Here is a 24,645-nt window from a genome sequence, read left to right as displayed (position 1 = left end):
AGGTGATCAACTGTGTGAAACAATGCTCATGCTTGCTGTCCGTAACATCAGTGCATTTCGTGCTTCATCAGGAGTACGTTTTTTAAACCTGTAACTGAATTAAACAATGTTTGTGACTGAAAATGCCACAGGGACAAAGTAACCAATTCTAACAGCTACACCAATGGTGTCCAGATTAAACTACACTTTTATTAATTAGGTTTATTTTATTCATGGTGTTTTTGCTCAAAACCACATATGGTTCTTCAATCAACTACTCCTGGATAGAGTACTATGACTCAGTACTTCAAAAATGCCTGCCCTCTACTCAATTTAGTGTTTCGTGTGATTGTCCGTGGTTTAAAATACAGACAACATATTTTTATCCACAAATACTGCCACACAGTTTCTTTACTTGTAAGTTCTTACACTCGTACTGAGTGATCGATGTGGGTTTCCTGGGTCCTGTCATGATAAACTATAGTGACTTAAATATGTTCTTGTGTGCATGAAAACACTGCCTTGCTCATAATCCGGCAAAGTAAGCACAATCTGTTTTATTATGTGTTATCATGTGTCTAGGGCTTAGAGGTAGTTGAAATATAAAACTTTGTTGTGGACTCAAGTATGAATACCTCACTGGCTTCTAAACTAAATCATAGTGAATTTGGTAGCATTTTGCCCTGAGACCTGGAGAGGGGAAATAGAGCGTAGACTGCATTCAGTTTACACAGTGACAAAATTCTGTTGACCTCCAATTGGTGATTCACTTACCTTATTTAGGAAGTGTGTAATGTCCTGTACATATTTCTGTGCCCATTGTTGTATTTCTTGTTAAAAGTTATTAACATATCTCCCAACTGTTTCGTTAATTATTCCAGCTAATGGCTCTTCCTGAGGATGCTTTAGTTTCATATGATTTTTAGTACGTAGATAAATTATCAGTATTCTTGAATATTATTGTCTCAAGAAACACTACGATTCCATGTGATGTAACATTCCATTTCTAATAGATTATGCAAGACCTCTATACATTCTTGTGTGAAGTAATGGTCAGGCAACGTGTTTTTAGAGATATCATATTCATAATCTCTTAATTTGGCTATGTAAAAATGAGTAATCATTATTGCCAAGGCCTGTTCTTGGCCACCTTTATTGTTATTTTCTCATTGTATGCTGATCATCGCAAACACAATGTTTCTTTTGTTGTGTTATGTGTGTGTATTGACCACGAATTGTGTCATACACATTTTACTTCATTCTCATAAAGCCTGAGTACCCGGTGTGAGAATTGTGTCATATGAGTAAATTTCATTTTGAATTCACTGTGTGTGGATTGGAAAGCACTTATTTGTTTCTGTGAGTGTTGAAAAGAGATTTAATTTACCATCTCCTCACAAAATGCAGAGATGAAGCCTGGTTTCATACAAGGTAGTCAGACAAACATTGTCCCTCTCTGAAAAGTACTTTCCTATATGTCCTACGTTGGTGGGCTGATGTGTTGATCACAAGTTAGGTTGCTGCAGAGATTTCTTCCCTTTGCCTCACCTGGTGGGTTTTTGCTTTCTTTAGTCATCTCTAATATAAATCTCTTGCAGCAGTCAAATGAGTATCTTCAAATATGGACCCAAGGTTTGAACTGAATATATTAAGCAATAATGAAAGACCTCCTGTACTTAATGCGTTAGCTAGTGCTCACCAGTATCTAGGCAGCATTTTCCAGATCATTAGGCTTTGTATCCGTAAGTGCTGTGTGCCTGAGCACTTTGCTGCAGCACTCACAAACTTCAATAAAACGACTTGGAAAATGAATTTTCTAATCGTAGTTTAAGATTAGCCACCCAGTTTAAGAAAATTCAGAAGCTGTGACATCCAAACAGAAAAGAACAGTGGTATTGTATGTATATATATATATATATATATATATATATATATATATATATATATATTACCTACTGGCAGATGCCAGTAGGTAGTTCTGGTTAAGACCAAGTTTTCATTGAAAGTGTTTTTGACTTGCGTATATCTTTGGCACCAGTTGATGAATCTTCTCAAAATAAAAAAATGAATAAAAACTCAACACTCACTTCAGCTGCTGAATTGCAATTGGAGGGTGTAGGAGGCTGGCCTGGTTTGTAATGGGTACCAGAGGTACTTACACCTTGTGCCAGGTCCAGTTATCCCTTATTAGGGTAGATGAGGTATTTCTAGCAGCTTAGACTGATAGAAGGTAGCTACGGCAAAGCAGCTTAGGCTGAACTAGGAGACATGTAAAGCTCCTACTATACCACTTATATCATATGCACACTATCATAAGAAAACACAATACACAGAGTTACTAAAAATAAAGGTACTTTATTTTTATGACAATATGCCAAAAGTATCTCAGTGAGTACCCTCAGTAAGAAGGTAATATATATACACAAGTTATATGTACACAAACAAAAATTAGGTAAGTAATAGCAAGAAAAGTAATGCAAACAGTGTAGAATCACAATAGGTTGCAATAGGAACACATAGGTATAGGGGCAACACAAACCATATACTCCAAAAGTGGAATGCCAACCACGAATGGACCCCAGACCTATGTGAGCTTGTAGAAGGTCGCTGGGAATGTAAGAAAACAGTGAGGGTTAGAAAAATACCCCACCCCAAGACCCTGAAAAGTAGGAGTAAAGTGCACCTACTACCCCCAGAGAGCACAGAAGTCGTGATAGGGGGATTCTGCAGGAAGAACAAACACCAGCAGTGCACTGACAACGGATTTCCAGACCTGAGTACCTGTAAGACAAGGGGACCAAGTCCAATAGTCGCGAGAGTGGGCAGGAGCCCAGGAAATGCCAGCTGAAGGTGCAAGGAAGCTGCCACCGGTTGGAAGAAGCTTGGTGTTCTGCAAGAAAGAAGAGGACTAGGAACTTCTCCTTTGGAAGACGGATGTCCCATGTCGCGATGAAGCTTGCAGAGGTGTTCCTACGCAGAAAGACCGCAAACAAGCTTTGCTAGCTGAAAGGGTCGCGGGAGAGGTTTCTGGGTGCTGCTGTGGCCCAGGAGGGACCAGGATGTCGCCACTTGGATGAGGAGACAGAGGGGGCACTCAGCAACTAAGAGAGCCCCCACAGAAGCAGACAGCACCCGCAGAAGTACCCCAACAGGCACTTACAAGAAAAGTGAACCGGAGTCCACGCGAAGTCACAAAAGGGAGTCCCACGACGCTGGAGGACAACTCAGAAGGTTGTGCACTGCAGGACGGAGTTCTGGGGACCCAGGCTTGGCCGTGCACGAAGGAAATCCTGGAAGAGTGCGCCTGAGCAGCTGCAAATCATGCAGTACACAGCTTTGCAGTCTAGCGTGGGGAGGAAAGGACTTACCTCCGCCAAACTTGGACTGAAGAGTCACTGAACTGTGGGAGTCACTTGGACAGAGTTGCTGTGTTCCAGGGACCACGCTCGTCAGGATGAGAGGGGACTCAGAGGACCAGTGTTGCAGTCTTTTGGTGCCTGCGTTAGCAGGGGGAAGATTCCGTTGACCCACAGGAGATTTCTTCGGAGCTTCTGGTGCAGGGTGAAGGCAGACTACCCCCAGAGCATGCACCACCTGGAAACAGTCGAGAAAGCCGGCAGGATTAGGTGCTACTATGTTGCTGGTAGTCGTCTTGCTGCTTTATTGCAGTTTTGCAGGCGTCCTGGAGCAGTCAGCAGTCGATCCTTTGGTAGAAGGTGAAGAGGGAGATGCAGAGGAACTCTGGTGAGCTCTTGCATTCGTTATCTGAAGAATTCCCCAAAGCAGAGATCCTAAATAGCCAGAAAAGGAGGTTTGGCTACCAAGGAAGGAGGATTGGCTACCAAGAGAGGTAAGAGCCTATCAGAAGGAGCCTCTGATGTCAACTGCTGGCACTGGCCACTCAGAGCAGTCCAGTGTGCCCCCAACACCTCTGTTTCCAAGATGGCAGAGGTCTGGGGCACACTGGAGGAGCTCTGGGCACCTCCCCTGGGAGGTACTGGTCAGGGGAGTGGTCACTCTCCTTTCCTTTGTCCAATTTCACGCTAGAGCAGGGCTGGGGGATCCCTGAACCGGTGTAGACTGGCTTATGCAGAGATGGGCACCATCTGTGCTCATCAAAGCATTTCCAGAGGCTGGGGGAGGCTACTCCTCCCCAGCCCGTCACACCTATTTCCAAAGGGAGGGGGTGTAACACCCTCTCTCAGAGGAAATCCTTTGCTCTGCCTTTCTGGGCCAGGGCTGCCTGGACCTCAGGAGGGCAGAAACCTGTCTGAGGGGTTGGCAGCAGCAGCAGCTGCAGTGGAGACCCCGGAAAGGCAGTTTGGCAGTACCCGGGTTCTGTGCTAGAGACCAGGGGATCATGGAATTGTCCCCCCAATACCAGAATGGTATTGGGGTGAGAATTCCATGATCTTAGACATGTTACATGGCCATGTTCGGAGTTACCATTGTGACGCTATACATAGGTAGTGACCTATGTATAGTGCACATGTGTAATGGTGTCCCCACACTCACAAAGTCCAGGGAATTTTTCCTGAACAATGTGGGGGCACCTTGGCTAGTGCCAGGGTGCCCACACACTAAGTAACTTTGCACCCAACCTTCATCAGGTGAAGGTTAGACATATAGGTGACTTATAAGTTACTTAACTGCAGTGGTAAATGGCTGTGAAATAATGTGGGCGTTATTTCACGCAGGCTGCACTGGCAGGCCTGTGTAAGAATTGTCAGAGCTCCCTATGGGTGGCAAAAGAAATGCTGCAGCCCATAGGGATCTCCTGGAACCCCAGTACCCTGGGTACCTCAGTACCATATACAAGGGAATTATATGGGTGTACCAGTATGCAATTGTGAATTGGTAAATTTAGTCACTAGCCTGTTAGTGACAAATGTGGAAAGCAGAGAGAGCATAACCACTGAGGTTCTGGTTAGCAGAGCCTCAGTGAGACAGTTAGGCATCACACAGGGAACACATACAGGGCACATACTTATGAGCACTGGGGCCCTGCCTGGCAGGGTCCCAGTGACACATAGACTAAAACAACATATATACAGTGAAATATGGGGGTAACATGCCAGGCAAGATGGTACTTTCCTACAGAGGGGCACCGACAAAATTCATATAGGAGTAATCATCCAAATTTGTTGCTCCAGTGGGATCCGTTATTCTCCTCAATATAACAGACAACGCGTTTTGTTCACCACCTGTGAACTTCCTCAGAGTTGTAAGACAAACATACACAAAGTAGTTTAATTCCGATTTACTACATCAAAAAATATGATTCCAGTACATAATAGAGCCATAAAAACATGACATCTTAAGTTTTGAGCTCATCGTGCTAATAGAAAAGAGTGTCGAATTTCATCATTGCACTTTTAAAAACCTGTGCATGTGTATCTTCCCTCTATCGCTTTATTTGTTACTGCCAAAAACATCAAAAGCACCATCAAAAGGCACTGGAAAGGAAAGGACTGAACGCTGCCTCCTTTTCCACAATGCTGCAGTGGCAATCCAAATTACGACCAAGACCTAGGTATAAATAAACTCCTCTGATCGCTCTACAATGAAATATTCTAATTTAAGTATATTTCCCCTACATGTTGAGATCTTATTGTACATACTAATAAACAGTTCCACAATCTAAGCGTAATATTTAAAAATATTTCTCCTCCCTGTCGTAAACATTTTTATATTCCATTAGAACTATAGGTAGAATGTGGCTTTAAATAACATACACACAGTATTTTTATTTGGGTAGGAGGTTTCCATTACACCGCCTGCAAGTTTTCAACCGCATATATTCCATTTGACTCACTTCAGCTGCTGTCTGGAAAGTTTCAGGGTGATCTGTCACATGGGGGCTGAGAAAAAGAGGGGGTCACAAAACTCGTTTTCCTCATGTTAATTTTTATAGGGATTTTGAACATGACTGCAGCCTGAACCACTAGATGGATTTATACTAAGTTTGGCAGAAAGTTAGCTCCTGGTCCAGAAAGCGCCCTTTTTGTGATTTGGTGTAAAGCCGTTCTGTAGTTTTCTAGTAATTAAATGAAAAATGGGGACGTGGATCCGCCTCACATCCGGAGGAAAAGCAGGGCCTTGATTGGCTGGTCGTAAACTGCAAACTTACGGCCGCCAATTTGTTTCTCGCATTGTCTGAAGGGTGGGGAAAAACAGTATAAAAACATATAAGAGCTCAGGATACAGGTATCCTGACCCCATAGGACATATGAAGGTGTCTCTTAGGGAATCCTCCATGGGTCCTTCTGAAATCCACGCGAAAAGCAAGGCCCTGATTGATGGGCCGGTACCTGAAAGAAATATTATTGTGTGCATTACAACCATAGAAATTCACTGAAAAAAACTAAGGTTACAGGGACGTTACAGTTAGGTTGGCTATTTATCTATACAAAATTATAGAAATTCAGCAGTTATACTTATCTGAAGAAACTATAACTCTTGCCAGAAAGTAACTTTCGGCAACGAGTTATAGTTTCTTAATGTAAATATAACTATAAGTATAACTATAACTGCCGAACATCTGTGGTTTTGTAAGGGTAAAACATCAACCTAACTATAACACCCCTATAACCTTTGTTTTTTTAAGTGTGTATATATACAGTTGGCTTTTGAAAAAGGAAGGTAATATTTGTTTTCTGCTGAGGAAGGGATGAATCCAGAAACATGTGTCCAGAGATGCTTGAAAACATAAGGCCTGAAATAATGAAAATGCCAAAGAATTCTCTGTAAGTTTCTGACTTTGCAACATTCCATAATGTCCTGTTGTGAGTGCGCTTTCGTTCAGGACAAATCTTTTTGGTACAAATTCAACGGCCTGTCCAGCCATGAAGGCAGCACCACTGCATAAAGGCACAGATCTATGTGTAACTTTATGGATGGTCACTTCCAGAGCAGCAGGTTGGAACATTGCCAGCAAAACCGATGTTCTTACTTTGAATTTGCCCACTAGGGTAATGAATTGTGTTTTATTATTTTGTTTGGCTTCAGCAACCCACTTGGGATGAAATTTTAAAATGTGCAGGACTACCCTTACCAGGATGCACTTTGCAGCTCACTTGAAGTCCACTGGGACTGAACTGGTATTCAACTGATATCAGGTGCCTGCAATTAAATCTGCTGAGTAGCCAGACAGTTGGCTTTTGAAAAAGGAAGGAAATGTTTTTTCTCTGCTGATGAAGGGATGAACCCAGAAACACGTGTCCTGAGGTGCTTCAAAACATATTGCCTGAAATAATGAAATTGCCTATTAATTCTCCGTAAGTTGCCTATTTTGCTACATTCCATAATGACCTGTTGTGAGTGCGCTCTTGTTCAGGACAACTCTTTTTGGTACATATATATATATATATATATATATATATATATATATATATATATATATATATATATATATATATATATATATATACAGGGAGTGCAGAATTATTAGGCAAATGAGTATTTTGACCACATCATCCTCTTTATGCATGTTGTCTTACTCCAAGCTGTATAGGCTTGAAAGCCTACTACCAATTAAGCATATTAGGTGATGTGCATCTCTGTAATGAGAAGGGGTGTGGTCTAATGACATCAACACCCTATATCAGGTGTGCATAATTATTAGGCAACTTCCTTTCCTTTGGCAAAATGGGTCAAAAGAAGGACTTGACAGGCTCAGAAAAGTCAAAAATAGTGAGATATCTTGCAGAGGGATGCAACACTCTTAAAATTGCAAAGCTTCTGAAGCGTGATCATCGAACAATCAAGCGTTTCATTCAAAATAGTCAACAGGGTCGCAAGAAGCGTGTGGAAAAACCAAGGCGCAAAATAACTGCCGATGAACTAAGAAAAGTCAAGCGTGCAGCTGCCACGATGCCACTTGCCACCAGTTTGGCCATATTTCAGAGCTGCAACATCACTGGAGTGCCCAAAAGCACAAGGTGTGCAATACTCAGAGACATGGCCAAGGTAAGAAAGGCTGAAAGACGACCACCACTGAACAAGACACACAAGCTGAAACGTCAAGACTGGGCCAATAAATATCGCAAGACTGATTTTCCTAAGGTTTTATGGACTGATGAAATGAGAGTGAGTCTTGATGGGCCAGATGGATGGGCCCGTGGCTGGATTGGTAAAGGGCAGAGAGCTCCAGTCCGACTCAGACGCCAGCAAGGTGGAGGTGGAGTACTGGTTTGGGCTGGTATCATCAAAGATGAGCTTGTGGGGCCTTTTCGGGTTGAGGATGGAGTCAAGCTCAACTCCCAGTCCTACTGCCAGTTCCTGGAAGACACCTTCTTCAAGCAGTGGTACAGGAAGAAGTCTGCATCCTTCAAGAAAAACATGATTTTCATGCAGGACAATGCTCCATCACACGCGTCCAAGTACTCCACAGCGTGGCTGGCAAGAAAGGGTATAAAAGAAGGAAATCTAATGACATGGCCTCCTTGTTCACCTGATCTGAACCCCATTGAGAACCTGTGGTCCATCATCAAATGTGAGATTTACAAGGAGGGAAAACAGTACACCTCTCTGAACAGTGTCTGGGAGGCTGTGGTTGCTGCTGCACGCAATGTTGATGGTGAACAGATCAAAACACTGACAGAATCCATGGATGGCAGGCTTTTGAGTGTCCTTGCAAAGAAAGGTGGCTATATTGGTCACTGATTTGTTTTTGTTTTGTTTTTGAATGTCAGAAATGTATATTTGTGAATGTTGAGATGTTATATTGGTTTCACTGGTAATAATAAATAATTGAAATGGGTATATATTTTTTTTTTGTTAAGTTGCCTAATAATTATGCACAGTAATAGTCACCTGCACACACAGATATCCCCCTAACATAGCTAAAACTAAAAACAAACTAAAAACTACTTCCAAAAATATTCAGCTTTGATATTAATGAGTTTTTTGGGTTCATTGAGAACATGGTTGTTGTTCAATAATAAAATTAATCCTCAAAAGTACAACTTGCCTAATAATTCTGCACTCCCTGTATATATATATATATATATATATATTCATGATTGTATAACAATAATTCTCCAGTATTGAGTCTTTCATAGATTCACCTTCCCTTCCGTCATGATGGGAGATACACAGTAATAATCATAAGTAGTGCATAGAGAAGTGCATAAATAATACCAAAAATCGAGTGACCTTGTTAATCAATTCATATTGTTTTGCTATAGCCAAAACTCAGCCAATCAGAGCTCAGACCCTGAGCACTCTTCCCCTGCAAGGCCACAGTACCTCAGATTTCTACCAGCGTGTTGTATGTGTGAGGGAGTCTCCCTGAGCTCTTCTCAGTTCTGCAGTGCATCCAGTCAGCGTTTGACCCTTTGACTTCAGATTTGTTCTCCAAGCAGCAGTTAGGTAACTACTGAATGTGTTGCTAACTAACCATCATGTCAGAGGAATCTAAGAAAAGGCTTTTTAGGCCATGTAAATCTTGTGGCAAACAAAGATTATTCTTAGAAGACCCATGCAAAAATGCCTATACTAATGCCCATGCTGTTTGTATCCTCTGCATAAGGTGAAGGACTGTGAACATTGCAGGACGTCTTCTGCAAAAACCTTAGAAGATAGAGAGGGAAGGTTACTTCTGTGGCTTCAAAAGGAAAAAAAAAAACTCCGGAGATATTGCATCTGGTGATGAAAGCCAGGGACAGTCTTCAGCCACCAGAAAACGTGAACATGAGGGGTATTCCTCATATGAAGAGTCTTTGCAAAAGATTAACAGCTAATTTCAGGGAATACTCAGCTGGAATGTGGCTGGGGTTAGATTTGTATTAAATGATGGCCACGGGGTTAGTATGTTAAAATCATTTGGAATTGTTTCCAAGAAAACTGTATTGTCTCAGGAAAGGCACTCCTTGATGGGTAGGCAGCTTTGTATGTTCACGCTTCGCCAGCGTTGCATGGTAGAGCTAAGGGAGGGCTGGCTAATTTTGTAAGTTTAAGCTTAGGTTGCGATATGGAGTTATTCACTTATGACTCATCAATTGTACTAGGTGTTCTCCTAAAATTTCCTCATAACACCAGGGTTTTATTAATTTACTTTTATGATTCACCTTCCTCGGGGGAATTATTGAAGATCAAATTATCAAAGTTTGTGGAGAGTTTCTTTCAAACAGTCTTTCTCCCCATTGGTACTGTTAGCAGGGGATTTTAATATATACCAGTGTACTTGTTGTGATTCTGATAAGGGAAAGCAGGTCGCCTATGAGGTGCCTGAGCAGGTTCAGTTTATTCATTCTCGCCAGGGGTATATGTTTAATTTTTTGTTGTTAGAATTTAACATTTTTAATCTGTTGACTAAATCTATGTATTCCTCTTCCTATTTAGTTCCAACATTTAATGGAAAAGGTTGCAGTTTTGTCATTGATTTTATTTTTGTAACAACTGGCTTATTGTCCCTGCTTATTAATTATAAAACAGAATGGAACAGTAGTAGTGATCATAACCAGCTAGTGGCACAGTTTAGATTGTTTGATTTTGGAGGAAAGACTACCATTCTACATAAGGAAACTCTTAATCTGCAGGAGCTCGGGCGTAGGTAGGCTAAAATAGAGCAGAATTGTCCTAGAAGATTTTGTTTGAGACATGATCTCGACATGCAGAATTCATTTAGAAACTTGCTTAGAGATGTATACATACTCTTGATAAAGTCATCCTAGACTCATTTACAAACATTTGCAAAGCAGTGCAGGTGGCCTTTAAAAGAAAGTCGAGACAGGTGGTAAGGCCAGGCGCTAAATGGTTTGTTAAAAATTGCTCAGTAGCTCATAAACATCTGATGAAGGCCCTGCATCAAAAACGTAGGGACAAGGATGTAGTGAAGGAGGTTAGAAAGTGTTATAATGTGACCTGTAAGACCCGGAAGAATGTATTAAAAATGGAGGCATGAGATTAGTTAGTGTCTGCGTGCAGGATAACTCAGCTTTTTGGAAAATAGTGAGCCAGCCCCTTTTTATCAAGACAATGGTACCAGATATGATTCAAACCTTTCCAGCGCGATACTGGGTTAGCAATGTTGAATATATTTACTCCGTAATAAGCACTACACCCACGCATACTAAAGCTAATACCTCTACTATCAGAGGGAGTGAGATAAGGTTTGACCTGACTGAAATCGCAGAAGCCGTAGTGACCCTTACATCAATACATTTGACCTTCATAGACCTCAACACAGTCTTTGATACTGTAGATAGAGCAACATTGTGAGCTGTGCTGGGTGCCTTGGGGGGGGGGGGGGGTGCCCTCATACATTTTCTGATTGATTTGCACGATGGTTTGGAAGCCTTAGTAAGTTATGGGTCCAATGGGGAATGCACTTTTGGTTAGGGAGAGGAGTCAGTCAGGGCTGCATTTTAGCCCCTTTGCTTTTTATCTTATACATATATCAACTAGATCAGTTTTTAGTGGGACAGTGTATGGACGTCCCTTTGGTGGGGAAAAGACAGCTCCCAGACTTATTGTACGCAGATGATACAGTGCTTATAGCACATACAGCCAGCAGACTGCAACTTGTAATTGATTGTCTTTATGATTTTATGGAAAACTTAGACTTGAAAACTAATTTGACAAAAACCTACACAATGGTGCTAGGGCTGAAAAGTGCTAAAACGAGAACCCACGCAATTATGGGAAAGCACATTAGCAAAACTGATAAATTTTATTATTTGGGCATCTGGTTAGATGTTAAATTAAATTAGGACCCTTTAGTCAGAGCTCATCTGCAGTGCTTTAATAGAGTGGGCCAAAGTATTGATGCTTTTGATTGGGATTGGGATGTCCTCATGTCAAACAGTGTCATTCAGGTGAGAGATCTGGGGTTATAACTCTTGTTACCTCATCCAGGTTGGTGAAAATAAATTCATTAGGAGGATCCTGAGTATACCACATGTAGGAGGCTGACATGGCTTGTAATGGGTACCAGAGGTACTTACACCTTGTGCCAGGTCCAGTTATCCCTTATTAGTGTACAAGAGGTGTTTCTAGCAACTTAGGCTGATAGAAGGTAGCTATGGCAAAGCAGCTTAGGCTGAACTAGGATACACATAAATCTCCTACTATACCACTGGTGTCATATGCACAAAATCATAAGAAAACTCAAAACACAGAATTACTAAAAATAAAGGTACTTTATTTTTATGACAATATGCCAAAAGTATCTCAGTGAGTACCCTCAGTATGAGGATAAGTTAAATACACAAGATATATGTACACAAACCAAAATTAGGTAAGTAATAGCAAGAAAAGTAATGCAAACAGTGTAGAATCACAATAGGTTGCAATAGGAACACATAGGTATAGGGGCAACACAAACCATATACTCCAAAAGTGGAATGCGAACCACGAATGGACCCTAAACCTATAAGCTTGTAGAGGGTCGCTGGGACTGTAAGAAAACAGTGAGGGTTAGAAAAATAGCCCACCCCAAGACCCTGAAAGGTAGGTGTAAAGTGCACCTACTACCCCCAGAGAGCACAGAAGTCGTGATAGGGGGATTCTGCAGGAAGAACAAACACCAGCAAAGCAGCAACAGTGGATTTCTGGACCTGAGTACCTGTAAGACAAGGGGACCAAGTCCAATAGTCGCGACAGTGTCAAGAGTGGGCAGGAGCCCAGGAAATGCCAGCTGAGGGTGCAAGAAAGCTGCCACCGGATGGAAGAAGTTTGGAGTTCTGCAAGAAAGAAAAGAGCTAGGGACTTCTCCTTTGGAAGACAGATGTCCCACATTGCGATGAAGCTTGCAGGGGTGTTCCCACGCAGAAAGACCGCAAACAAGCCTTGCTAACTGCAAGGGTCGCGGTAGAGGTTTTTGGGTGCTGCTGTGGCCCAGGAGGGACCAGGATGTCACCACTTGGAGGAGGAGACAGAGGGGGCGCCCAGTAACTCAGGGAGCCCTCACAGAAGCAGGCAGCACCTGCAGAAGTACCTGAACAGGCACTTGGAAGAAGAGTGAACCAGAGTCCACGCGAAGTCACAAAAGGGAGTCCCACGACGCCGGAGGACAACACAGAAGGTTGTGCACTGCAGGAAGGAGTGTCGGGGACCCAGGCTTGGCTGTGCACAAAGGAAATCCCGGAAGAGTGCACAGGAGCCATAGCAGCTCCAAATCACGCGGTACCCAGCAATGCAGTCTAGCGTGGGGAGGCAAGGACTTACCTCCACCAAACTTGGACTGAAGAGTCACTGGACTGTGGGAGTCACTTGGACAGAGTTGCTGAGTTCCAGGGACCACGCTCGTCAGGATGAGAGGGGACCCAGAGGACCAGTAATGCAGTCTTTTGGTGCCTGCGTTAGCATGGGGAAGATTCTGTCAACCCACAGGAGATTTCTTCGGAGCTTCTGGTGCAGGGTGAAGGCAGGCTACCCTCAGAGCATGCACCACCTGGAAACAGTCGAGAAAGCTGGCAGGATGAGGCGATACAAGGTTGCTAGTAGTCATCTTGCTACTTTGTTGCGGTTTTGCAGGCGTCCTGAGCAGTCAGCGGTCGATCCTTTGGTAGAAGGTGAAGAGGGAGATGCAGAGGAACTCGTTATGTAAAGAATTCCCAAAAGCAGAGACCCTAAATAGCCAGAAAAGGAGGTTTGGCTGCCTAGGAAGGAGGATTGGCTACCAAGAGAGGTAAGAGCCTATCAGAAGGAGCCTCTGACGTCACCTGCTGGCACTGACCACTCAGAGCAGTCCAGTGTGCCCCCAACACCTCTGTTTCCAAGATGGCAGAGGTCTGGGACACACTGGAGGGTCTCTGGGCACCTCCCTGGGAGGTACAGGTCAGGGGAGTGGTCACTTCCCTTTCCTTTGTCCAGTTGCGCGTCAGAGCAGGGCTGGGGGATCCCTGAACCGGTGTAGACTGGCTTATGCAGCGATGGGCACCATCTGTGCCCATCAAAGCATTTCCAGAGGCTGGGGGAGGTCACTCCTCCCCAGCCCTCACACCTATTTCCAGAGGGAGAGGGTGTTACACCCTCTCTCAGAGGAAGTCCTTTGTTATGCCTTCCTGGGCTAGGGCTGCCTGGACCCCAGGAGGGCAGAAACCTGTCTGAGCGGTTGGCAGCAGCTGCAGTGGAGACCCCGGAAAGGCAGTTTGGCAGTACCCGGGTTCTGTGCTAGAGACCCGGGGATCATGGAATTGTCCCCCCAATACCAGATTGGTATTGTGGAGACAATTCCATGATCTTAGACATGTTACATGGCCATGTTCGGAGTTACCATTGTGACGCTATACATAGGTAGTGACCTATGTATAGTGCACGCATGTAATGGTGTCCCCGCACTCACAAAGTCCGGGGAATTTGCCTTGAACGATGTGGGGGCACTTTGGCTAGTGCCAGGGTGCCCACACACTAAGTAACTTTGCACCCAACCTTCACCAGGTGAAGGTTAGACATATAGGTGACTTATAAGTTACTTAAGTGCAGTGGTAAATGGCTGTGTAATAACGTGGACGTTATTTCACGCAGGCTGCACTGGCAGGCCTGTGTAAGAATTGTCAGAGCTCCCTATGGGTGGCAAAAGAAATGCTGCAGCCCATACGGATCTCCTGGAACCCCAATACCCTGGGTACCTCAGTACCATATACTAGGGAATTATATGGGTGTACCAGTATGCCAATGTGAATTAGTAAATTTAGTCACTAGCCTGTTAGTGACAAATTTGGAAAGCAGAGAGAGCATAACCACTGAGGTTCTGGTTAGCAGAGCCTCAGTGAGACAGTTAGGCATCACACAGGGAACACATACAGGGCACGTACTATGAGCACTGGGGCCCTGCCTGGCAGGGTCCCAGTGACACATAGACTAAAACAACATATATACAGTGAAATATGGGGGTAACATGTCAGGCAAGATGGTACTTTCCTACACCACAGTCTCTACCTGCAGAGATTGTGCATGAAGAATTGGGTGCAGGGTTTGTTGATTATATACAAAATCTGCCCCATATTATTGTGGTTCTCCGTATGGCGAGAACATGACTTGGAATTTAATAGAATGATTCCGAAGGATTGTTTTGGACTGGTACATTGCCATCAAATTCCACGGGTGCAGTATATTAACAGTGTTCTTGTGGACCTTGACAAGCCAGAACGAATTTTTAAAGCTGATGTTAGGTGGGTCAAAAAGGCATATCGGGTTTTTGTGCATAAAAAAGTGTTGCATAGTCATTGTCTAAGAATGCTTCCATGCTATGGTTAAAATGTAATTCAAATATGAATTGTGTTTAATGCTGGATATGCCGGTTTTACACGGGCGATTATTACCTGATTTCTGTTTAATTTTGTTCCCCCACCTGATAGTAGTTAGCACAAACCACTCGACCTGCAATTTGCACATATGAAATTGCTGCTGCACTCGACCCTTTGCATATTGTTATTATTTGTTCAAAATTCATAAATTTGCGCCACAAGTTCATTCGTCATTTACTTTTGCCACTGGGCTTTACGCAAGTGAGGTCAGCTTTCTTAAATCTGCAATTGTTAGATAACTACACTGTTTGTTATTATGTATCATAGATTTTAGCCGGGGTGTTCCATTCCTTCTGATGAATTGATAGTGTTGTGTTCTGCTGATTGTAGCGAATGATTTATTGTATTTGCTTATATGATTTATGGTGATAAATTGAATAAAGTGAATCTTGACTTGACTAAACATCATTAAAAAAAATCAGTAAAGGCTGATACACCAGTTAAAAATGGAGATCCATTGTCCCTTTCCACTCATGAGACCTGAGAAGGCAGATTCTGAACCAGCTACTCCTTTCAAGGAGTTGTCGTCTTCTTGAAAGTCCATAATCGACAAAGGACCCGTCATCTAGGAATAGGCCACTGACAACCGCCCTATTGATGGAACAAATGATGATGATAGCATCTATGAGCACAGCAACAACAGCCTTGACAACCACAACAACGACTTCGAACATAACCACACAAAGTTGGCAGTCTGTTCCTTGATGAAGACAGTGACCACGTCGAAAAAGCCATCAACGATGCTCCCATTCATGACCACCTTGCTGTCGCCTCCAAAAATGCCAACATCCAATACCAATGTCTGATCCAAGCATAAAAAGGCTTCATCAGCGACTGTGCAGGAAACCTTAATTTTGATAACTAATTAGGGCATTCCTGTGACTATTTGACTGCATCAGATTTCCCCAAATGAGCGTCATTGATTCCACGTGTACACCTACTAGAAGCAAAGGCTTCAGAAGATGGTGATGGTCCCTCTAGTCCTGTGTATAGCTCCACAAGGCTACATGTAATGTGTCAGGAGGATGATGACAATGTGGAGAATCAAAATAAGGAAACATCCTTTTATGGTGAAGTGGATTTCTCCTTCCAAACTACACAGGGATATAAGTCTTGTTATTATGATTCTTTCTAAGAGCATTAACCTTGTGGGGAAGCATTTGAGGAACAACCTCAGTATGCAGGAGAGACTATCAGAGTGCCAATCTCTTAGTGACGGGTCTTTGTCACACTTGACCATTATTATAAGAGATTTCCTGAAGCAAATGTCTTGCAGCATAAAATCCTCAGTTTACTTCGGTACATACAGATTCTCCTGGTGCCTCCAGGTTGCAGCAGTTGCAGGAAAATCCCCAGAAAAGTGATCAGCCTCTAGTGTTTTGCCACCGATCACGATTCACAATGATTATGTAGAAAGTGATGGAGGAGACCAGCCTGAACAGGATGATATACCTTAGGATCAATTGGTCTTGGGACAAGAATGGGATAATTATATAGCCCACCATTCGTCATCTACGCTATCAATATCAATATCAGAGAATCTTATTAATTTTTATAGCGAGCCTGAAAGTGCTTCGACCTGCCAATACCAGTTAAACAAACAATAGTTTTTTGTATAATTTTAAAGACTCAACTGAAAATCTGTAAAGTCCATTCCCATTTTCAATCATATTTCAGAAGAAGGTTTATTGTTAATAAGAACTTCAGCTTCAATGGTCGCTGTTATTCCTCAGCTTGACAAAAAATGGAAAACGCCAGATTTGCCTTCATGTCTAATTGGTCATATTCGTCCGGACTTGATGATGATGCAGACTGCCCAGAGGAGATCTAGAAATCTGTCAACTCCCTGTTCCACTCCACCGGATAAAGAAGAGAGACGTTTAGACAATGTGGGGAAGAGATTCTCAACTATGGCAGACATGACTATTAGAGCATTAAATGTGCTGGTCATATTGAGGGCATATGACATGCTGATGTGGTCGGATATGGCACCCTTCCTCAAGTTCTTACCTGAGGACAAACAGAAAGAGGCTATGGAAATTTTACAAGAAGCAGAAAGTGCCTTCCTTCTCGGATAATATTGACATTGCTATGGATGTTGCTTCTACAGCCTTGATGCAAATGATCTGAGCTGCAGTGTTACGCCAACAAGGTTGGCTGAAAGCTACCTCTTTTCTTTCCTGAGGTCCTGGCTAAGATTCTGGACATGCTTTGTGATGGGGACAATCTGCTTGAAAAGTATGTAGATGATGCATCCATTAAGACGGCACATTTACTGGGATCGCTACAGCAACGCCGTCTTTAGAGCTTTGGGGAAAAAAGAAGAGGAGGTTAGTTCTTATCTAGAGACTCATTTCAGTGATACAGATACTAACAGCACACTACATTCCAACAGGTATTTCAACAGCAGTATGCCCCCCAGCAATAATATAGAGCACCACCAACTGCATCCTATACGAGACAGACAATTCACAGGAGCCCTCCAGCGGTATGAAAGGGTCATGAAACAAGACGTCAGTGACAATTGTCAGGCACCAGTCACTGCTTTACGCCTATTAACCTATTCTTTCACCGACTTGACCATTTACTACACCCAGTAGAAGAATATCTCATTGGACAATGGTCTCTGGATGTCATCTGTCAAGGTTACACCCTAGAATTTGCTCAAAAGCCTCTCATACATCCTCCACAAAAGAGGTCCCATCAGCATCTAGCTCTTCCACGCCAGGAGATATCTCTTCTTATGCCAAAGGGGTCATAAAAAAGGTTCCATATGTCCATCGAAACAATGGGTTCTATACAGAATTCTCCCTCATAAAGAAGGAGTCGGGGAAATGGAGACAGGTCATGGATCTAAGACTTTTGAACAATTTCATAAAGAAACAACTGCTTATAATACTTTCGCTTCAGGAGATTTACAACTACTAAACCTGGGAGATTTTAAGACCTCTAAATCTTGTAGATGCTTATTTTCACATCACCATCCATGTGAAACACAGAAAGCATTTGAGGTTCGAGGTGGCACAGTGCCATTGTCAGTTCAAAGTTCTTCCATTCAGACTTCAATCTGCTTCCACAATTGTCACTAAGTGTATGGCTCTGGTAGCAGCGTTCCTGAGAAGAAGCGGTCTCATACTTCGACAATTAGCTCACCAAGGACCCATCTTTCTGATCTGCAGAAAGGTTTACAATGGCTTGCATGAGCCTCTTCAAAGAACTAGGACTACGTTTGAACTAAGAAAAGTCTTCTCTGATCCCATCCAAATGGATTAAGTTCCTGGGGCTAAATCAAAATATAAAGACATGGAAAGTATAGCCCACGAAGTAAAGCATACATCTTATAATGCATCTGGTTTCATACCTTTCAAGAAAAAAGTTCACGTCTGTCCGGATGTTCAAGTCCATGATGGGAATGATGTTTTTGTATATTCTACTAATTCGAAACTACAGACTACAAATGAGACCGCTACATGAACAAAAGGATTCTCAGTGGGTTCAGCTGCAAGGGTCTTTCAAGGACATAATTTAGTCACACATGAAGATAGCAGTGGCGTTGTGAAAAAGAGAAGACAACATTTTGCTAGGCCTGTCTTTCATTTGCTCTTACCCTCATTCACAGAGCTTCTTTTCCTATCTGAACGGCCACACATTCAGTTTAGACTGACATCATCTCTCTTAACAACCAACACGTGGTTCATCAACTGATAAGGTCACTCAGTTTATCAGCATGACTCCTCAATGAGTTGCCTCTCTGAATAGTGCTAAAGAGTGTACAGAGATTCTGAAACTAGGGCAACATCTAGATTGTGTTGTTGGTGTGTATGTAACAACCTTCACCCTTTTCAATCTACTCCAGGACAAATTCAACCTTATTTACTACATCTAGAGTTTTCTCTCCAAATGAGAAACCGGTGATCACATGGCAGTTGAGCAGATTTTTATCTAAAAATTTAGTTCGACCCCATTCAAAAAGCAGAATTTAATCTGTTATGGAAAATGGCCCTTTTACTAGCTCTTACTTCAGCCAGAAGAATTAGTGAGATTGAAGCCTTTAGAATCATGGGTCTATATTTATGATTGAAATATAACTGAGTAATATTGTAAACCAATCCTCACTTTATTGCAAAGGTTCCAACTACTTTTCATTTAAATGATACAATAGTCTTGAACTTAAAAAAAAAAAAAACATTTACTGTGGCTGAGAAAGCTTTACATACATTGGATTTCAGAAGATGTCTAAAATTCTATATAGAAAGAACAAAGACTTTCAGATGGTCAGAGCAGCTGTTCATAGCCTTTTCTTCTCCTAAGAAAGGTAATGCTTTTTCAAGGAGCAGTATAGCTTGCTGGGTTTCAGCAGATGTTTCCTACTGTCACAGCAAGGTGGGCCGACCATTGACTGACAGTCTCAAGGCATACACTGCATGACGTGTGGCAGTTTCTACAGCATTGTTTGCGGGAGTATCTTTACCGGATATTTGCAGAGCGGCAACTTGGTCTCATGTGCGCATACATTTACCAAGCATAACAGTTTGGACTTGACTTCAAAATCTGACACAGCAGTGGGTCAAGCGGTTCTACATCCTCTCTCTCAATGAGGTAAGAGTTTCTTTTTATGGATGATTAGTTATTGTTATCTGTTTATATTTAATGTTTTATTGCCTGTTGATTATAGCGGTATATTTGAGTGGTTTGCTCTGCCCACCCCCTTTTTTCTTGGTAATTACTGCTAGCTGCTCAGATTCAAGCTTGTGAATCTAAGAACTTTTCAATACTGGAGAAAAAACAAGTTACCTGTTCACTGTGGTTCTCCAGTATTGATATCTTCCATAGATTCACCTGTGACCCTCCTTGCGCCCCCCTCACCCCAAGACATCACTACCTCAAGATCTTTAGCTCTCTCTTAATTTATACTGAACTTGTGCTTGAAGTCTGAGGTATGGTGGCCTTGCAGGGAAAGAGTGCTCAGGGAGCTGCACTCTGATTGACTGAGTTATGGTTCTAGCAAAACAAAGTGAATTGGTTAACAATGTCTCTTGATTTTGGTATTGCTTTCAATGGTTCTCTGTGTACTACGCATTATTAATACTGTGGGACTCCCACCATGCAAACAGGGAAGATTCACGCATGTGAATGAAAGATATCAATACTGGAGAACTACAGTGTACAGGTAAGTAACTTGTTTTTAGCAGTAAACAAACTGTGGCAGATAGGCATGATCAAGATCAGTTATACAGCTTTCTTTAGAGACCAATTAACCTTATGCCCACCATGCAATTCTTTATACAATTATAGCAGATTAAGACTTCAGAAAATATCTGTGTGGAACCATATTATTACTTGACCCTGTGCACAGTCTAAATGTCAGTGCGGTAAAGAGCATTAAAGATTACATAGTAATTCAGGGTGGCCTATGATCTAGGGGAAACTGTAGATTCTTAAGCAAGGCCTGTCACGATTCCAAGTCTTCTGGCAGTTTATCGTCTTGTCTAGTGAGCGTCACCCAGAATTCTTAGACTGTACACTATTCCCCTGCATTTCTTTGCCTGTTTTGTACCATTAGCGGCTCTATGACTCATCCAGTGTATCACTATCCTCCTTTTTGCTAGGAGTGGGGTGAAGTTCACAAATTATGCCCTTGTTTAACTTTTAAAGTGCTCAATAGATATACCTAGCAGGCATGTCTGGGGTTGTTGGTTATACGTCTGTCTATATCCCTTCTTTGAAACTTTCCTGCCACCCATCTGGAGTGTGTGCTGTAACTAGCATGATATAGCTTATTCTTCCATTTCACTTTTACCTTTTTGGCCTCATCCAGGACACACGAATTTCCTGAAGACAAGATTTTTGAATTACCCTGGTTGCGAAGGTAGGTTCCAACCCTAGCCCTCTTAGTTTAGTGCACATTCCAGATCATTAATGTTATGTCTCTCATGTCTAAAAACCTTTCCAGTGTACTGCGTTAGCTTTTGTGAACCACAAGACCAAAGCCAATACATCAAGCTGGCACTCCATTCCACATCTGCCTAAATAAACATTCAAAATTTCAGAAACTTGGGCCATCAGGGCCCTTGTTGTGGGGCCCATACTGGCACACTTTGTTGTTAGTCCCTCAAATCCAAGGTTCCCCATCCTACTCTTTAAATGTGACATCACAAAACTGTCCTAACAACCTAGCTTAATGGGGGTTGTGTGAGGCCAGGGTCATTGTGTTCCTGACGTGTCACTGTGCTGATTCAGCCCCTAGAACTTCTTTACGTGTGGAGCAGTTGACAAGTTGGATCCTTACATACAGCTCTAGGGTGAGGCTATATACCTCAAATGTAGCCAGTGTATCAGACTCAGACCCTGTCAGTCCTAGCCCCACCAATGTCCCCTCCACCTCTCTTAATCGTTCCACTAAAGGGTGTACTCCAAGACCAGCATTATCCCAGGTCCTTAGAATTGGATTGTTGTCCTTCTGTGTGCTTCCTGCAGCAGGACATCTCTGTCCCTGTAATTAAGCAGTGTCATTATAATGGTATGGGGGTGGGGGTGCTCCCGGTTGTGGGGATTGAGTTTACCTATTGTTACTACACTTGATTTCATGTTTTAGCCTTTACATAGGTTGGGGGGTGGTGACTAAAGATTAAGTAGGTTGCATTGATCCAGGAGTGATTGGAAAACATCTGGTATTGGGAGGAGAGTTGGTATCATCAGTGAATGGTAATGATTATTACTTTGCATACAGGCAAGTTGTTGGAGGCACACTTTTGCTAACTGTGACATTAGGTAGTCCATTCAGTGGAAGGAACTACCCATTGTATTTATAGAATCTGCATTGACTTACAACATGATGTACCCTTTATCATGAGATCAATCAGAAATAGTAATTTTCAGAGTGTGTCTGGTATAAGAAAGAATATCCTTCTGTTGCAGTAAATTAGGCACTTTTCTGATATCAATTTTGGCCCAACAGTTTCATGATTAAAAATGTGGGATTTTGAAAAGCATATCTTAAGAATGCGAAGGTGACCTGCTCACATTGTCATTATATCTGCTTTTGAAAAGATCAGTTTGTGGGTTACAATTATTCTTTACTTAAGGGATATAATGTATCACTTTCTGGTGAAAATGCCTTTTGTCAGATTATGGTCATTATTACAACAGTCTTCTCTTATAAAACTTGATGTAATTGGGTTTCGGCTTTTGTCTCCGACAACCCAGGCCAAATGGTGATGTTGAAATTGTACAAAAACCAGAGGTACTAAGTAAACAGAGAATTTACAGTCCAAAGGAACTACAGTTTTTAGTGTTCTTTGCGTACAGAGTAATTATGTGGTATTACACAAGTCATGCTGCCATGTTGGCAGAGGTAACTTTATAGGCAGTAATTCTTCATCTGAATTGGTGACTGACTGTATCTGGCCAGTTTTGTGATGATCTGTACAAATAAAGTTCCTCAAAGCTTCAATAGAGGTGTCAGCCCCAATAATGCATGGTCTCTCTGGATCAGGGCACAGCAACGTTGGCATAGAGATAAAGGTAGTCTTATACATTACATTAATGTTTTGCTTCTGGCACTGAGATAAAATGGATCACCTTATGTATGATCAATGTGAGGGGGAAGGTGTATCTAAAAAGATAGTCCAGCATTTAGTAGTTGAACTGAAGCACTGAATATAATTTGTTTTCTAAAATGTGGTAACTACTTTGAAGTTAATCATGATTCCCTGAGGCACGGTATTGTATCTCAAATGTTTATCCATGAAACTGATACTTCACCAGTTTGTCAATAAAGAATTCCAATTCATTCTTTGCATTCCTTAATCGTTCTGGCTCTGATTCAGGGTATATTTCGTTTTTGTCAACACACCCATTGGTGGCACTGTCAAATGCTGAAGTGCAGTTAGGGATTTCCAAAGGCTGAAGGGCATTACAAGAACTCTCCCACTCTGAACTGTTACGAGTGTAGCTTTCCACTCACTCTGTGACAAGATGATACATCCCTGAGATTGGTGTAAATGGATGTGGTGGACATCCTTTCCTTGGCAGTGACCTCTTTCAGGGCACAGTAGTTTATATATGCCTAGTGTTTCCTCCTGCTCTTAGTCCCAATGAACAATGTTGAGGCGCTGGAATGTTTTAATCATTCACCAGGTATTGTTCCAGATACTTTGTAAGGTGATTGTCCTCAACTTCAGTCGGACCGTAAACCCCCCTATTGGGAAACCTCAACACATGATTTCAAATGACTTTGGAAATTGAGGGGCCTGTGTTGTGGCAACTGTACTACCTTATCTTCGTAAAATATATCAACTCTGTGTGCCAAGTAGGTTAATGCATTCCACTTACCCGGTTTTTCAGTCTGAGATACAAATAAGGATGATCCATCACCCAAAGGAACCTGTTCAGAGAATCAATTTTGCTAACAGAACTATTGTGTGACCAGGGCTATTTACTGAATTGTGCTCCATCAATGCAGCGTTTTGAGGTTTACCAAAAACTGAGGAGCATGGGTTAGGTTTTCCTTTTAGAATGTTCTGGAGTACAGGGGAAAAAAACTCTGTGTTTTACTTGGATGTAGCCCCAAAGATCAAGGCTGTTGTATCAAAAGGACAGTTTTCTCAGGCTTTTCTTTAATAGTTAATGGGTATTTGCAACCGTGAGGCAGTGAGGAGATCAAAAGAATTCCCTGTTTCTCAGAGATTTGAGTAGCCAGGAAAGAGATGCCACAGGATTCCTCTCCTAAGTGAGGGTGATGGACCAGGTAAGTGGCATGACTTGAAAGTTGTTCATAAGGAATTGTAGGGCCATTAACCTGGCAGTACAGCTCCTTTTACTCTTGTGCAAGTAAATTTCCTTGTGGAGATTTTCCTAGGTCATTCATGGACAAACCCCCATTCAATTGTGTGTCTGTTTTTTCTTTCTCCTTAGCTGTCAGAAAGCTCATTACTGCATCAGTCTGGTGTACTAGTACTAAACACATAGTGGTCTCTGGCAAGATTTGCATCTCACTGTGAAGGTTGAAATAGAAAAAGGCCATATTGGCTTTAGTACTAGATTTTGAACAGGGTGACAAATGTTCAAGGAGCCATATTCGAGGTCCAACAGCTGGTTGCCCAAGGACTGAGTAACCACCAGCCTGTCTATGAACACTAGGAGCAAACTCACGGTTAGTGAAATCATAAAGCATAAAATTGTCTTTATTGACAATAAAACCTGTCCATGAGGCAGTTTCACTACCCAAATATGCGATAATAAAAACTGGCCTGCAAATCGTGAAATGTGGTAATGGGAGTGCATGTATCAATAAATTAGAATGTTTTTGTTCCATATGAGCTAATGTGAGAGGTGGCTTCCTACACTCGTCGACGAGAATACTTTTTCTAGTGAGCATATTAAACATATGTGCTAGTGTACTTACTTATCC

The 24,645-nt window shown here is 42.3% G+C and overlaps 1 protein-coding gene across 4 annotated transcripts in view; it reads left to right on the top strand.

The window, feature by feature from the left end:
- Positions 1-24,645, top strand: part of FAM149B1 (family with sequence similarity 149 member B1) — a 342,707-nt gene that overhangs the window by 245,045 nt on the left and 73,017 nt on the right. The window contains exon 11 of one of the 4 annotated variants that reach the window (XM_069240412.1): positions 21,052-21,096. The exons of the other annotated variants lie outside the window; for them this stretch is intronic. Coding sequence (XP_069096513.1) covers positions 21,052-21,069 — 18 coding nt within the window. The 3' untranslated portion in view covers positions 21,070-21,096. Of the gene's footprint in view, positions 1-21,051; positions 21,097-24,645 lie in introns of those variants that run through there. 4 annotated transcript variants of the gene reach the window in all.

The sequence above is a fragment of the Pleurodeles waltl genome, chromosome 6 (genome assembly GCF_031143425.1).
Source record: "Pleurodeles waltl isolate 20211129_DDA chromosome 6, aPleWal1.hap1.20221129, whole genome shotgun sequence".
NCBI lineage: Eukaryota > Metazoa > Chordata > Amphibia > Caudata > Salamandridae > Pleurodeles > Pleurodeles waltl.
Note: the sequence above shows the minus strand (reverse complement) of the source record. Positions and strands in the feature narration are given on the sequence as shown.